Source organism: Lacerta agilis, chromosome 9 (genome assembly GCF_009819535.1).
Source record: "Lacerta agilis isolate rLacAgi1 chromosome 9, rLacAgi1.pri, whole genome shotgun sequence".
Lineage (NCBI taxonomy): Eukaryota > Metazoa > Chordata > Lepidosauria > Squamata > Lacertidae > Lacerta > Lacerta agilis.
The window spans coordinates 59959479-59972084 of NC_046320.1; the positions used below are offsets into that span (position 1 = coordinate 59959479).

At 44.8% G+C, this 12606-nt stretch overlaps 1 protein-coding gene and 1 long non-coding RNA gene across 2 annotated transcripts; both read left to right on the plus strand.

The window, feature by feature from the left end:
* The first annotated feature begins 1714 nt into the window (after nucleotides 1–1714).
* LOC117053314 (uncharacterized protein C4orf36 homolog) lies at nucleotides 1715–4887 on the plus strand. Its single transcript, XM_033160956.1, has 3 exons — nucleotides 1715–1845; nucleotides 2525–2682; nucleotides 4728–4887. Exons 1-3 carry the CDS (start codon nucleotides 1781–1783, stop codon nucleotides 4868–4870), a joined length of 366 nt encoding a protein of 121 aa, XP_033016847.1. The 5' UTR covers nucleotides 1715–1780; the 3' UTR covers nucleotides 4871–4887.
* A 5684-nt stretch (nucleotides 4888–10571) lies between these two features.
* LOC117053092 lies at nucleotides 10572–12008 on the plus strand. Its single transcript, XR_004427357.1, has 3 exons — nucleotides 10572–10673; nucleotides 11034–11209; nucleotides 11861–12008. It is a non-coding gene; the product is annotated as an uncharacterized LOC117053092 (long non-coding RNA).
* The last annotated feature ends 598 nt before the right edge of the window (nucleotides 12009–12606 follow it).

Below are 12606 nucleotides of genomic sequence, written 5' to 3' on the forward strand. Positions count from 1 at the left end.
TATTTCAAGACATGTGGTTTAGAATACTTATGTGTGTTTTACCTTGTGCACATTTATTCTTATAACAATTGCACGATCTGCTTTTGAATAAATACCGGTATATTTAAGATTGCACTATAGGGCACCTACAAAGCTGCCTTACAACAGGAGTAGGAAACTGTTCTCAGTGTCAGAGCCACACTCCCTCATAGAAAGCTTGTAAGCAGCTGCATGCTGGGGTGGGAGAGAGGCAACAGTTGAGACACACCATCATCCCCCCCCCAACTCATTTAATATCCCCAGCAACACTGTGAGGTAGCTTAGGCCAAGAGGCAACGACTAGCCCAAATGTCATTCAGTGAGCTTCATGGGCAAGTGGGAATTTGAAGTCTGGCCCCCCAGGTCCTAGTAAGACCCCCTACTCCACACTGCTTTGAGGAGGGCCCAGAGCAGGAGCAGGGTGCCAAGGGGAAGGGAGGTTCTCAAGGGTCAAATAGACTTGGAAGCCAGATTTGGTTCATGAACTTCCCCACCATGCCTTGCACTGAGTAGACCATTGGTCCATTTAGACCAGTCTCATTTCCTTTGGCTGCAGCTCTCCACATCTCAAGTACAAATATTTCCTAGGTACCTTATATCTGTCTTCCCCACACAGCACCCTGCGCTGTAGTCTTTGTGTTTGGGCCTGCCAAATCCATATTGATTTGGGTCAGGCAAGACAGTGCTTGGAGGCTAAAGGAAGCATACCATCGCATCCTGCCAGCATCTTGAACCATCACCATCGGGGGACCCTTTGCCCTATTTATGCCCACTGCTTCACCATTGCTTGGACTCTGTAATCCTTCTTTATTTGGCGATCACTCATAGCCAAGTGAGATTGTCTTCCATAAACATGGTTTTAAAAGCGAGTTTAAAAGAGAGGCCAATTCTGGATCCACATGTCCTTCCACAGAGGGGACATTGGTTTTCTGGGTGTGAAATGAACATGGTGAGGGCTTTCCAAACATGCCTTCCTCTTAGCACGTTTCTCCCTTTCGCCCTGAGTTCAAGTGTCTTCAAAGCCCACAACACTTTTGGTAAAGGCTGTTCTCCAATTGGAGTGCTCGCAGGCCAGTGTTTCCCCATTGTCAATGTTTATAACATTTTTTTTTTAGATTTGCTTTGAGAGAGTGTTTGAATCTCTTTTGTTGACAATCAGCATTATGCTTACCTTTTTTAAGCTCGAAATAGAGTAGTTGCTTTGGAAAGTTTTAATCAGGCATCCGCACAACATAACTAGTTCAATGAAGTTGATGTGGAAGAATCATTGTTTCGACCCTATCCCCAAACTCGGCCCTGCAGATGTTTTGGGACTACAACTCCCATCATCCCTAGCTAGCAGGACCAGTGGTCAGGGATGATGGGAATTGTAGTCCCAAAACATCTGGAGGGCCGAGTTTGGGGATGCCTGGCCTATATATTAACTTCCATTCTTTCTTGTACGTATTGTATAGCACAATGCTAGCTTCCCCACAACTTGCCTCTGAGAAAATTATAGTTCACCTAGAGATGGACAGACCATGTAGGTCCTGCCAAGTCCCAATACACAATTTGTTGATAGCTTTTTCACTGGCAAAGAAGTTGGGTGACTCTGGTGGTTCATTAACGCTGTGCTCACCACTTAGTAAAGCTGGTAGCAGCGTCTTTCCTCGCCCCTGCATGGATAGATGTTCCACTTATCTTTCTATTACAGGTGAGCATAATAGGATTTCCAGCTGTTTCTGAAGTGCAGGTGTAAACACAACAGCACCATCCACCCATCATGGAATTTGATTTACACAGGAAGAAGAAAATAGAATCTGTCTTGAAAGACAGTGGTTATCAAATGTATGTATTTTTCACTGCATTGTTCAAATAGAGTTCCTTCTATCTTAAGCTATTCAGAGACATGTACAGATTAGAACAGGATCACTATCCTTTCCGGGCTGCTGGACACATTTGGAATCTTGACAAATGTCTGTGGGCACCAATCACAAACTGGCTGCTGTGGGGATGTGACACAACACAAAATGGGCGGCACACCTAAAAGAGCAGGAAAAGAGACAGGGCCACATAATGATGTGGGCACACCCCTCCCACTAGCACACACCTTCATCAATAGGAAAAAGACTCCTAGGTCAGTCACTGTTGCACTCACACAGAGAAAAGTTTTTTTGCAACTCTGTTCTGCTTGGAACAGAAGGGAGTATGGGTGTCCAATCTTGGCATTCAGTGAAATGTGCGTATGCTTTAAGGAGACGTGTTCTGTGTGGACAAAGTCAAGTAAACAGGAATGGAACAGGGAGAGCAAACAGCCTTTCCGTCCTGTGCATTATAGATTTTTGAGGAGATATTTAGTGAAGCCTTTTGCAGGTGCCATATTAGGTACTGGCAGGGATTTCCCTCTGGTGGTGAAAGCAACAGAGGAAGAAGAGTGTTCTAAAACCAATTTAGGCACATTTTTATATGCACTTTTTGGGATTCCCTTGCCAAATGCATACCTCTAATTGTAATGCTGACATTTCAGGCACAACCGTTTTGAATTTGCTGAACTAACAAGGCGTTTGTTGCTAGCATCTGCAGAAAAGATCATCCACCCTCTCCATCATGACATCTGTTGGGGCTCTCCCTTCCACCTGAGGCCCGTGAAAACTATTTTAAAAGCGCCCATCCCTTCTGTACAAGGTACATACGTGGACTTTGCGGAGTGGAGGGTGCTGGGGCTAGCTCTTCCTTCTTATTTCAATTGCTTACTCAACGCATAATTAATATGTCGAATTTACTGCTAAGAGAAGGCCATTGGTTTAATTCCATAGTCTATGGATCTACCTTTAATCTAAACATGCATTCGGTGACCTCTTCCTTAATTTTGTACCATATTCATTTGCAAAAGAAATTTAAATATTCAGTTACAGGCAGTGGTGAGAAGCCAATGTTGTGTTTTTATCTTAAATTAGGGATAGACACTTTTATCTGGGCCTGATGGTCTTACCAATTTTTTTAAAAAAACATTTTTTAGTTTGCAAAGTTTGTATCAAACATGTACATAGGGTGTAGATATACATATTTGTATGTAATACTACAATAGAGCACTATGCTTTTGAACTGGGAAGTGGTGCAGTGGTAAATTCTGAAGTGTACGTAGGTGATCAAGCATAACATCCTGCCCAGCTGCGTTTCCATATAGCCTCATTACCAAGACCAAATGGCAAAAGTTGATGACTGGTCTACTGCAGGGGTTGCCATTAAGGTACCCTCTAAATGTTGTGGATTAGCAAGCATGGCCTAGTAGTCCAGGGTGATAGGAGCATGTGACACCTTGGCTACCAGCTGGTGTAATGTACTTTGGCTGGGGAGACCTTGGCTCACATCCCTGATCAGCCGTTAAGTTCACAGACAAAGGGGTCATGTGCCATGACAGACACCTGACCTCCCCAGGTTTGCAACACTGGCAAATATGGTTCTAGCACACTTCTGCTGTCATAAAGAGGAACTGGAGATGCCGTTTCCTGCATTCCTGCTCCGCTATTCAGCAACCAGGTTGCTCACTATGGAAAGGTGGTCAGTTCTGCACTGGATGCCAATTAGTTTCCAGACTCAATTCAGAGTGCTGATTTTGACCTACAGTTGTTGTTGTTCAGTCGTTCAGTCGTGTCCGACTCTTCGTGACCCCATGGACCAGAGCACGCCAGGCACCCCTATCTTTCACTGCCTCCCGCAGTTTGACCAACCAATGCTAGTCGCTTCGAGAACACTGTCCAACCATCTCATCCTCTGTCGTCCCCTTCTCCTTGTGCCCTCCATCTTTCCCAACATCAGGGTCTTTTCCAGGGAGCCTTCTCTTCTCATGAGGTGGCCAAAGTACTGGAGCCTCAACTTCAGGATCTGTCCTTCTAGTGAGCACTCAGGGCTGATTTCTTTAAGAATGGATAAGTTTGATCTTTTTGCAGTCCATGGGACTCTCAAGAGTATAAAGCCTTAAAAAGCTCAGGACCACAATACCTCAAGGACCGCCTCTCCCCATATGAACCAGCCCAGATCCTGCAGTCATCACCTGAGGTCCTTCTTTGTGTGCCTCCTGCACAAGAGGTCTAGAGGGTGGCAAACAAGAACGAACATTTTCTGCGATTCCCCTTTGTGGAATTCTGTCCCCAGGGAGGCTCACCTGGCATCTTCATTACATATCTTTAGGTGCTAGGTAAAAATGTTTCTCTTCAATCAGGCGTTTGGCTGATTAACATCCTATGGCCTTTTAAATGTGTCTGAGGGAGGTTATAGGTTTAGTTTGGTTTGGTTTTGGTTTTATTATGTTTTTTTTTTAAGTTGTGAATTGCCCTGTGTTCTTTGGATGGAGGGCAGCATACACATAATAATAATAATAATAATAATAATAATAATAATAATAATAATAATAATAATGATTTTGGATTACCTTCAGCCCTGTGGCCAACATAGCCAAACAGTGAAGAACAATTAGAATTCTAATTATCTGAAGAAGTGTGCATGCACACGAAAGCGCATACCAATAACAAACTTAGTTGGTCTCTAAGGTGGTACTGGAAGGAATTGTTTTTTTTGTTTTTTTTCGACTATGGCAGACCAACACGGCTACCTACCTGTAATTACAATTGTAGTCCAACAACTTCTGGCTACACCTGGTCTACATGTCTAAAGAGTTGTGTTTCTAAGAGAATCCTGTTCCATTCTTCTCTTTTGTTTCCTTATCTTAGCATTAGAATTCAACAGGATTTTGCAACGCCAAAGATTTGAGAAGATTGAACTTCACTGCAAGTTAGCACAGCAAGTAGAGTCTGAACTGAAACGCAGGATATATTTGGCAAGGAGACCACTGCCACCAAGTGGTCCCAACTAGGCTTGACTCACGTTTATGGTGGTCAGTAATAGAGCAGCTATTCACCACATCAGTGCACAAAGTGAGCAGGCTAACAAAGGGCTTTCCGCAGCCTTAATAAGTTCATGTGTATCTAGTAACATAATTCAAATTATTAAAAACAGAGTTGGAAAACCAGTCTTGAATGCCTAATGGTGGTCAATAATGATAAATAATGGTTTATAAATGTATGCATGAGCTTTTGGCCCACTTGCTCCTTCTTCTATCTTCTCTTCCAGCTGCAAGGAAGAGATGGGAAGGCTTCACATACAATTTCCCCTAACCATAGTTAGTGGAATGGGCTGCTTCATGCAATCTTCAACAGCAGGGATGGGCAGGGAGATTTTTCAGCCCAAGGGCCACATTCCCATCTGGGTGAGCTTATGAGGGCCATGTGCCTGTGGTGGACAGGGCATATGGGAAAGTGGGCGGGGCAACACGTGTAAATTTTACCTTTGGAGAATAGCCTAGTTTGTACACAAACTCGTTTACCCTCCTTCATCCAGACAGGCAAGAGCCGTTATCAGAGTTCATCCCAGCCAGACAAAAGCAAAATGGAGCCAGTGAGAGATATGTCATAGGGAAAGTTCTGAGGGCCACATGAAGAGAAGTAGAGGGCCAGATTTGGCCCCAGACCTGACACTCCCTACCCCAACTGGAACAGCAAACTGCACACCATAAAGTTAAGTTGGTTTGGTGTGGACAGAAGAATTGTGCAGGGTTGGGGGTGACCTAGGGATGCCATGAAAACATTACCCACCTGACCATTTAAGCTCCAGAATTTATCATCACCATATTGCCAGAATTTTATTAGCTGGGTGTGCTGCGTCTTTGATTTAAGCATTTTTTTTCTTTTATCGGTGACTTTAGATAGCAATAGTATTAAAACAGGGTAATAATGATATTCAAAATATTAAAAGAGAGCGAGAACTGCAGTAAAACAGAGCCATAAAACAGAGCTCTATCCAACCTTCTATGGGCCAAATGGGCAGGGCCAGGGACAAAGTGTGTGTGTGGGAATATAAAAGTCTTACCTTTAATACAAATAAATGAGGCATTTGCTTTGTGTGTGCTCCACTTCCTCTCCCAGCCACCCCTGTCTTCCAGTCACAACCTTTTCCTAGTATGATATTTGCAGTCAAAAGTAAAACATCCATTTTTTGAAGCCCATCCAACATATCCAGATCTCGCAATCATGACCAGGGCAAACAAGACGTGACATTTCCCCCATAGCTTTGCGTTGCACAGCTGACCGACGTTAAAATAATTTGCTGGCTTGGGGAGCCTAAGGCAGATAGGGGATAGGGGCTTAAAAATGGACCCCTCCCCCCACAATCATGGAAACTAGGCAGCTGCTACTTGCAATGGGTATAAAGGTCCCACTGGTGCCAATGCAAGTTTTCCTCCCATTGTGCGTAACAATTTGGGAGACTCCCATTTCAATCAGGATCATGGCAGGAGTAAAGGATTAAAGTAACCTCCTGCTGGGCCACAATCCTGATATAGCTTAGAATCCTCAGCACTGACCATTTCGCAAAAATCAGCTATGCAATGTCTTTATATGACAAATGTCAAATCTCATTTGGCCCTTAGTTAATCTGATTAGTAAGGGCTTGGCTTGCTGAGGTAGTCAATGGCAACAGGCATTCTCTGCGAGTGCTGTTGTTACCTATTAACAATTCCCAGTAAAGGTAACCTGGTGGGGTGAACTTCAGCAGTTCCTAGCACTCAACTGCAAAGGAGAAGACTGGGACTAACGTGGAAAGAGGATGGCAAGCAACTCCAGTGGTATCCCGTATACTAACAACGGAACAAGTGGCGATACAGATGGGCAAGATTATGGAAGTACGATATACGATCTGGCTTTTTCCATTGTGATAGCAATTATATCGGGTTTTGTTCTGTTCTCCATGGGTTGCACTACAGAGATGAAGAAGATGTGGGGCCACATCAAGAGGCCATCAGGCATCGCTGTGGGGATGATGTGTCAATTTGGGCTGATGCCTCTGACAGCCTATATTTTGGCTATCAACTTCCCTGCAAAGTCAATCGACACACTTGCCATCTTTATAATTGGCTGTTCCCCTGGAGGTTCCCTGTCCAACTTCGTCAGTTACTGGATGGATGGAGATATGGATCTCAGGTAGGGCAACCCAATACAATTCCTTCTGCACATAGTGAAGTGGAGAAGCATAACTTAGCAGTTCTGTTTCTTGGCAGGCTAGTTTCCATGTACAAGTGGCTGGATCCAAACCAAGCCTAATTTGTCCCATTGATTTCAACAATGGATTCCGACCAGACTCGATCTGGCTCTGGATCTAGCGCAGAGTGTGTTTTTTCTTTTCTTTTCTCATTGGGGAGCATTCAAATGTGCATTCTTGCACCTGCAAGCTTAAGTGTCACAATCCAAGAAAAGTCACGCCACATGTTTCTGTTGTGTGCATATATCTGCTCTTACACCCCAGCATTCCTATGTGCTACAGACATGTCTTTGGCCATGTTCACCAAGAGGCTTTGAAAGGGATTAGGTTGACATTGGATGTGCTTCTGTGCAGAATGTGTGCTTAGAGATGTATGTGAAGCAGTGGCCTCTAATGTTTAATATTGTGACCTTAAGAGTATGTACCACAAAATCAGGAGATGACACTAAATGATTCTGGACTATTTGGCTGTATCAGTCTTTCTGTAGTAGTTTTATAGCTTCATAACTAATTCACAGAAGTGTGTTAGATATTGTTTGTTTTGTAGTATATTAACCAGGGTATCTGTTTGCCTATAAGCAGGTTGTCTGTAACAATGAAACAAACAAACAAAATGCTGGGGGGGGGGTTGATTTTTTTAAAAAAAATTAAATTAATGTCATTGATGTATAAAATATTAACATGGCAGATACCTGAGAATTCTCTTTCTTTAGGTCTGTATTCTTTCTCAATCTATTCATTCATTTCTCTAGAAGCCACTTTCCAACATTCCGTCACACTACTGTGTGACCAAGAAACAGAACTCAAGATGCAGATGAAGTTAGGATTAGTTTTCAGCGACTAAGGCCACCCCACCAGGGTTGAAAAGCAGGTTTACTCAATAGCATACCTCTTCATTTTCTCCCATATAAGTAAATGATTTCAACTCACACCTATAAGGGAAAGCGAAATATTGCATGCTGTGATAAAATATTGTAAGGTGGACAAATGCTTTACTGCTGACCTCTGGGTGGTAGTACAGCTCTCAGACGGCTGCAATCCATGTCTGCTTGCACAATACACAGTCAGACTGCACCCCCAGCAGTATAAACCCTTTTCTGTCATAACAGTGCCTTTTGGAAAGGACAGTTTTGCCAGGATAGAGGTCTCTGTGTGTTTCTTTGCACAGCACTTTGTTGTACGAAGGTAAGACTCACAGCCAGTACTATTTTTCTAGAAAAAGAGGGTGTGCTGGAACTTACCATGAATGCCTCCCTTGTTCTCTTATAATGGCAATGGCACCCAACTGAGAGGTGCCGGAACTGAGTTCCAGGAAGTTCTGGCTGGAAAAGAATCCCCTGCGTTGTGCCACTAGCACAGGGGTCAGCAACCTTTTTCAGCAGTGGGCCATCCCTCAGACCATGTGGGGGGGCCAACTATATTTTTTTTGGGGGGGGGAATGAACGAATTCCTATGCCCCACAAATAACCCAGAGATGCATTTAAAATAAAAGGACACATTCTACTCATGTAAAAACCACGCTGATTCCCGGACCGTCCGTGGGCTGGCTTGAGAAGGCGATTGGGCCGCATCCAGCCCACAGGTCTTAGGTTGCCTACTCCTGCACTAGCATTTGCCTCTGGCCCTGCCCACCACAATTAGGTACAACTCCTGTGTGGGAAACCCATCTCTTGGTAAACCACTTTGAAGGGTTTTTGTGTGTTTGTTTACAATCAAGTGGTGTATAATTAAAAAAGAAATAAGCATAGCTGTCAACTTTTCCCCTTTTTAAAGGGAAATTCCCTTATTCCGAATAGGATTCCTCGCAAGAAAAGGGAAAAGTTGACAGCTATGAAAGTAAGTAATAAGATAATATGAATGGTACACACACACACACCCCAGTTGATGCTGTTGGGAAGCTTGTCGCAATGGATTACATCATTAACTTGCCTGCAGACCACCTCTTGCTGCCCCCCAATCCTCTTTCACTCTATTACAGCATCAGCATGACGGCCCTCTCGAATATGGCTGCACTCGGAATGATGCCTCTTTGCCTCTTTATCTGCACTCAGACCTGGGAACCTGAAGGTGACATCACAGTTCCGTATCAGGCCATAGGTATGTTTCTTTCTCATCTTAAAACATAGACAACAAAATTTAGGCTATCCCTGCCCAGGGTTGGGTTGAAGCTGTGCCACCAGCCAAAGCTGAAGGAAGGCACTCCATGCCACCAAGGCCACCTGAGCCTCAAGCAGAAGGACCCCCAAACTGCGTACCCCCACTCCCCGAGTAACCCCATCAAGAGCAGGCAACCTCTCATCAACCCAGTCTAGCGAACCACGCACAACCAGGGCCTCCGTCTAATCCGGATTGAGCTTCAGTTTGTTGGCTCTCATCCAGTCCGCTACTGAGACAGGACAATGGTCTGGCACTTCCACTGCCCCACCTGCAGATATAAAGGAGAAGCAGAGCTGTGTGCCATCGGCATATTGCTGACAACGTACTTCCAACCTCTGGATGACCCCATTCAGGAGGTGGTTTCATGTAGATGTGAAACGGCATGGGGGATGAGGCAAGGTGAGGTGACTGCCTCAGGAGGCAGGATCGTCCCTTTGCTGGCAGGAAGGGGGCAACATTTTGTGGTTCACCTCAGGTGCCTCAATGTTTCGAACCAGCCCTGCTGAGGAACCCCACTCACATTGAAGGCTCCATGGGGCCAAACAATTCTCTCCAAGCATCAAACTCTGGAAACGACCAACCAAGTAGCTTTGGAACCACCGCAAAGTGGTGCCACCCACCCCTAATTCTGACAACTACTCCTAACTCTGACCCACCCCTCTGACAGTTACTCCAGAAGAATACCATGGTCAGTGGTATCTAAAGTCGCTGAGAGGTTGAAGAGAATTAACAGGAACACATTTCCCCTGTCTCTCTCTCTCTCTCTCTCTCTCTCTCTCTCTCTCTCTCGAGAACCATATAGGGTGACCAAAACAGCTTCTGTGCCAAAACCGGGCCTAGACCCTGAATGAAATGGATATAAAAAAATCAGTTTTCTCCAAGAGTGCCTGGATCTGGTCCAAGAACCTCACCCAAGAAGGGGAGATTGGCAACTGGCTGCAAGTTACTTCGATTTTCTGAGCCCAGGGAAGGTTTCTTGAGCAGTGACCATCCTCTCCCGCAAGGAGGCATTAATCACCTTCCACGCCCAGCCATCTGTCCCCACCCCCTTGCTAGTTTTTATCAGCCAAGAGGGGCAAGGGTCCAGAGGGCAAGTGCTCTCTGAAAGCCCCTCCTGCAGTACTTCCCAAGCACCTGAAAACCAGCTGAATAGATCTACACTTGACTCCTCTCTTTTTTTAGGGGCAACTCTTCTCAGCCTTAATTATACCCACCGTTGGTGACATTTCTGTTAATTATAGAAGGCCCTTGCCCAGCACTTCGCAAATGCCCAACAACCAGCTGAGTAGACCTACATTTGACATGCATGTCATGCTAACCTTTTCTTCTCCTTTTTAGGGAAAACTCTTTTCAGCTTTGCTATACCCATCGCTTGCGGTTTTTGGGTGAAGTATAGGTGGCCCAGGCAATCCCAAATCATTATCAAGGTAAACTTGGGAGGCAAATTCCTGTTAAGGAATTAAAAAAACTCCTGCAAAAGCAAATACATACAAAAGCAAGCAAATACATACAATGTATTTCACCCTATTTCTGCCAGTCCACTCAAGGCAATTTACAATTTAAAGCAGTTGCCATTGATGTTAATTTAAAAAAAGGAAAAAAGGAAAACGGACGGGATGGCAAATGCTGACTCAATCTCAGATGCCAACTCTTCCTGTATGATTACACAGGGATAAAGGTAGGATGACTACTGATGGAGATGGTTCTGGGAGGAGGAAGGATGAGCCAAGTGATGAAAACCAAATGGAACGACATGCTCCACCTTCCTCTTTGTCCATTTGTAACAGGTTGGAAGCACCATTGGAGGATTTCTATGGGTAGTCCCGACAGTAGCCTACTTACTGACATTTCAAGGTTCTTGGATCGTGGACTACTCTCTTCTGATAGTTGCAGCAGTGCTCCCAGTGACTGGCTACCTTGGTGGCTTTCTGCTGGCCCGTCTCACCTGCCAGTCTTGGCAAAGGTACCCGATAACTTGATTATTTGCGGGAACTGCTTGTAGCCTGCCATTTGATCAACACAAGAGACCAGCCCAGGGTACAAGAAATAAGAACGCAGCCCAATGTTGTGGGCAAGATACCATGCTCCTTGGACTTCTGTGCTTCCAAGCTGGTGTGGGATGGCTCGGTGGCTCCAGGGGTGTTGTGAACACTTCATCGCATGATCAGATGTCGTCACCTGCCCTTGAAGAGGTGGTGGTGTGGGCTGCTCCTTAAAAAGGAGGCAATGTAACAACTATTGGCCAGTTACCAACCTTCCATTTTGGGTAAGGGTGGCAGGAAGGGCGGTGGCAGGGATACTTAAAAGTGTTCCTGGATGACACTGATTATCTGGATCCGTTTCAGTCTGGGTTTAGGCCTGGAATTAAATCAGTCTTGGTCACTTGGAAGGGTGACCTGTAGCAGGAGAGGGACAGGGAGACTGCAATCTTGTTGTGCTTACTTGAACTCTCAGCAGCCTTGGATACCGTTGACTATGGTATCCTCCTGGACTGACTGACTGGAATTGGCCAATTTTGGGAAAGGAAAATTTTCAGACCTTATTGGACCTGACTTTGTGGTTGAATCCTCCCCGAAGTGACCTTTAGAGAATTTCAAAATCTTTGTGCTTCCAGGTGTCGGACGATTTCTGTGGAGACAGGAACTCAGAACTTGAACTTGCCCGTTGCTGTGTTCCAGCTGTCTTTTGGTTTCCAGCATTTCATCCAGATATATCCATTCATTGTGATCTATAGCGCATTTCAGTTGCTAAATTTATCCCTTATGGTTTCTGGTAGGTAATTCCATTCAAAAACGTACCCCAAGCAAAGCGAAAACAATTGGGCAGTACCTAAGACAGGTCTAATGTATAGAGAAGCAGTATTCAGAATATGAAAAGGGCACTTATTGTTTACTGTTTTGTTGGATGAGGTCCAGATATTCTTATTTTATTGCTGATTCAAAACATTTAAATAAGTGCTCAAACTGATGAAATAATTGGTGGGGGATGCAATTAAGAACATTTATATTAGTGTTTTTTTCTTCCAATGAAATCTCTTAGAAAGACTTCACGCATTACATTTTTTAAAGTATAGATGTGGGTGGCACTGTGGTCTAAACCAGAGCCTAGGGCTTACCGATCAGAAGGTTTGAATCCCCGTGATGGGGTGAGCTCCCATTGCTTGGTCCCTGCTCCTGCCCACCCAGCAGTTCGAAAGCACGTCAAAGTGCAAGTAGATAAATAGGTACCGCTCCGGCGGGAAGGTAAACGGCATTTCTGTGCGCTGCTCTGGTTCACCAGAAGCGGCTTAATCATGCTGGCCACATGACCTGGAAACTGTACGCCGGCTCCCTCGGCCAGTAAAGCGAGATGAGCGCCGCA

Excerpts from the sequence above, each read along its gene's own strand:
- LOC117053314 (XM_033160956.1), top strand. The coding sequence starts at position 1,781 with ATGGAATTTGATTTACACAGGAAGAAGAAAATAGAATCTGTCTTGAAA. Across the intron at positions 1,846-2,524 it reads AAAGACAGTGGTTATCAAAT|GCACAACCGTTTTGAATTTG; the intron begins GTATGTATTTTT and ends CTGACATTTCAG. Across the intron at positions 2,683-4,727 it reads GCCCATCCCTTCTGTACAAG|CATTAGAATTCAACAGGATT; the intron begins GTACATACGTGG and ends TCCTTATCTTAG.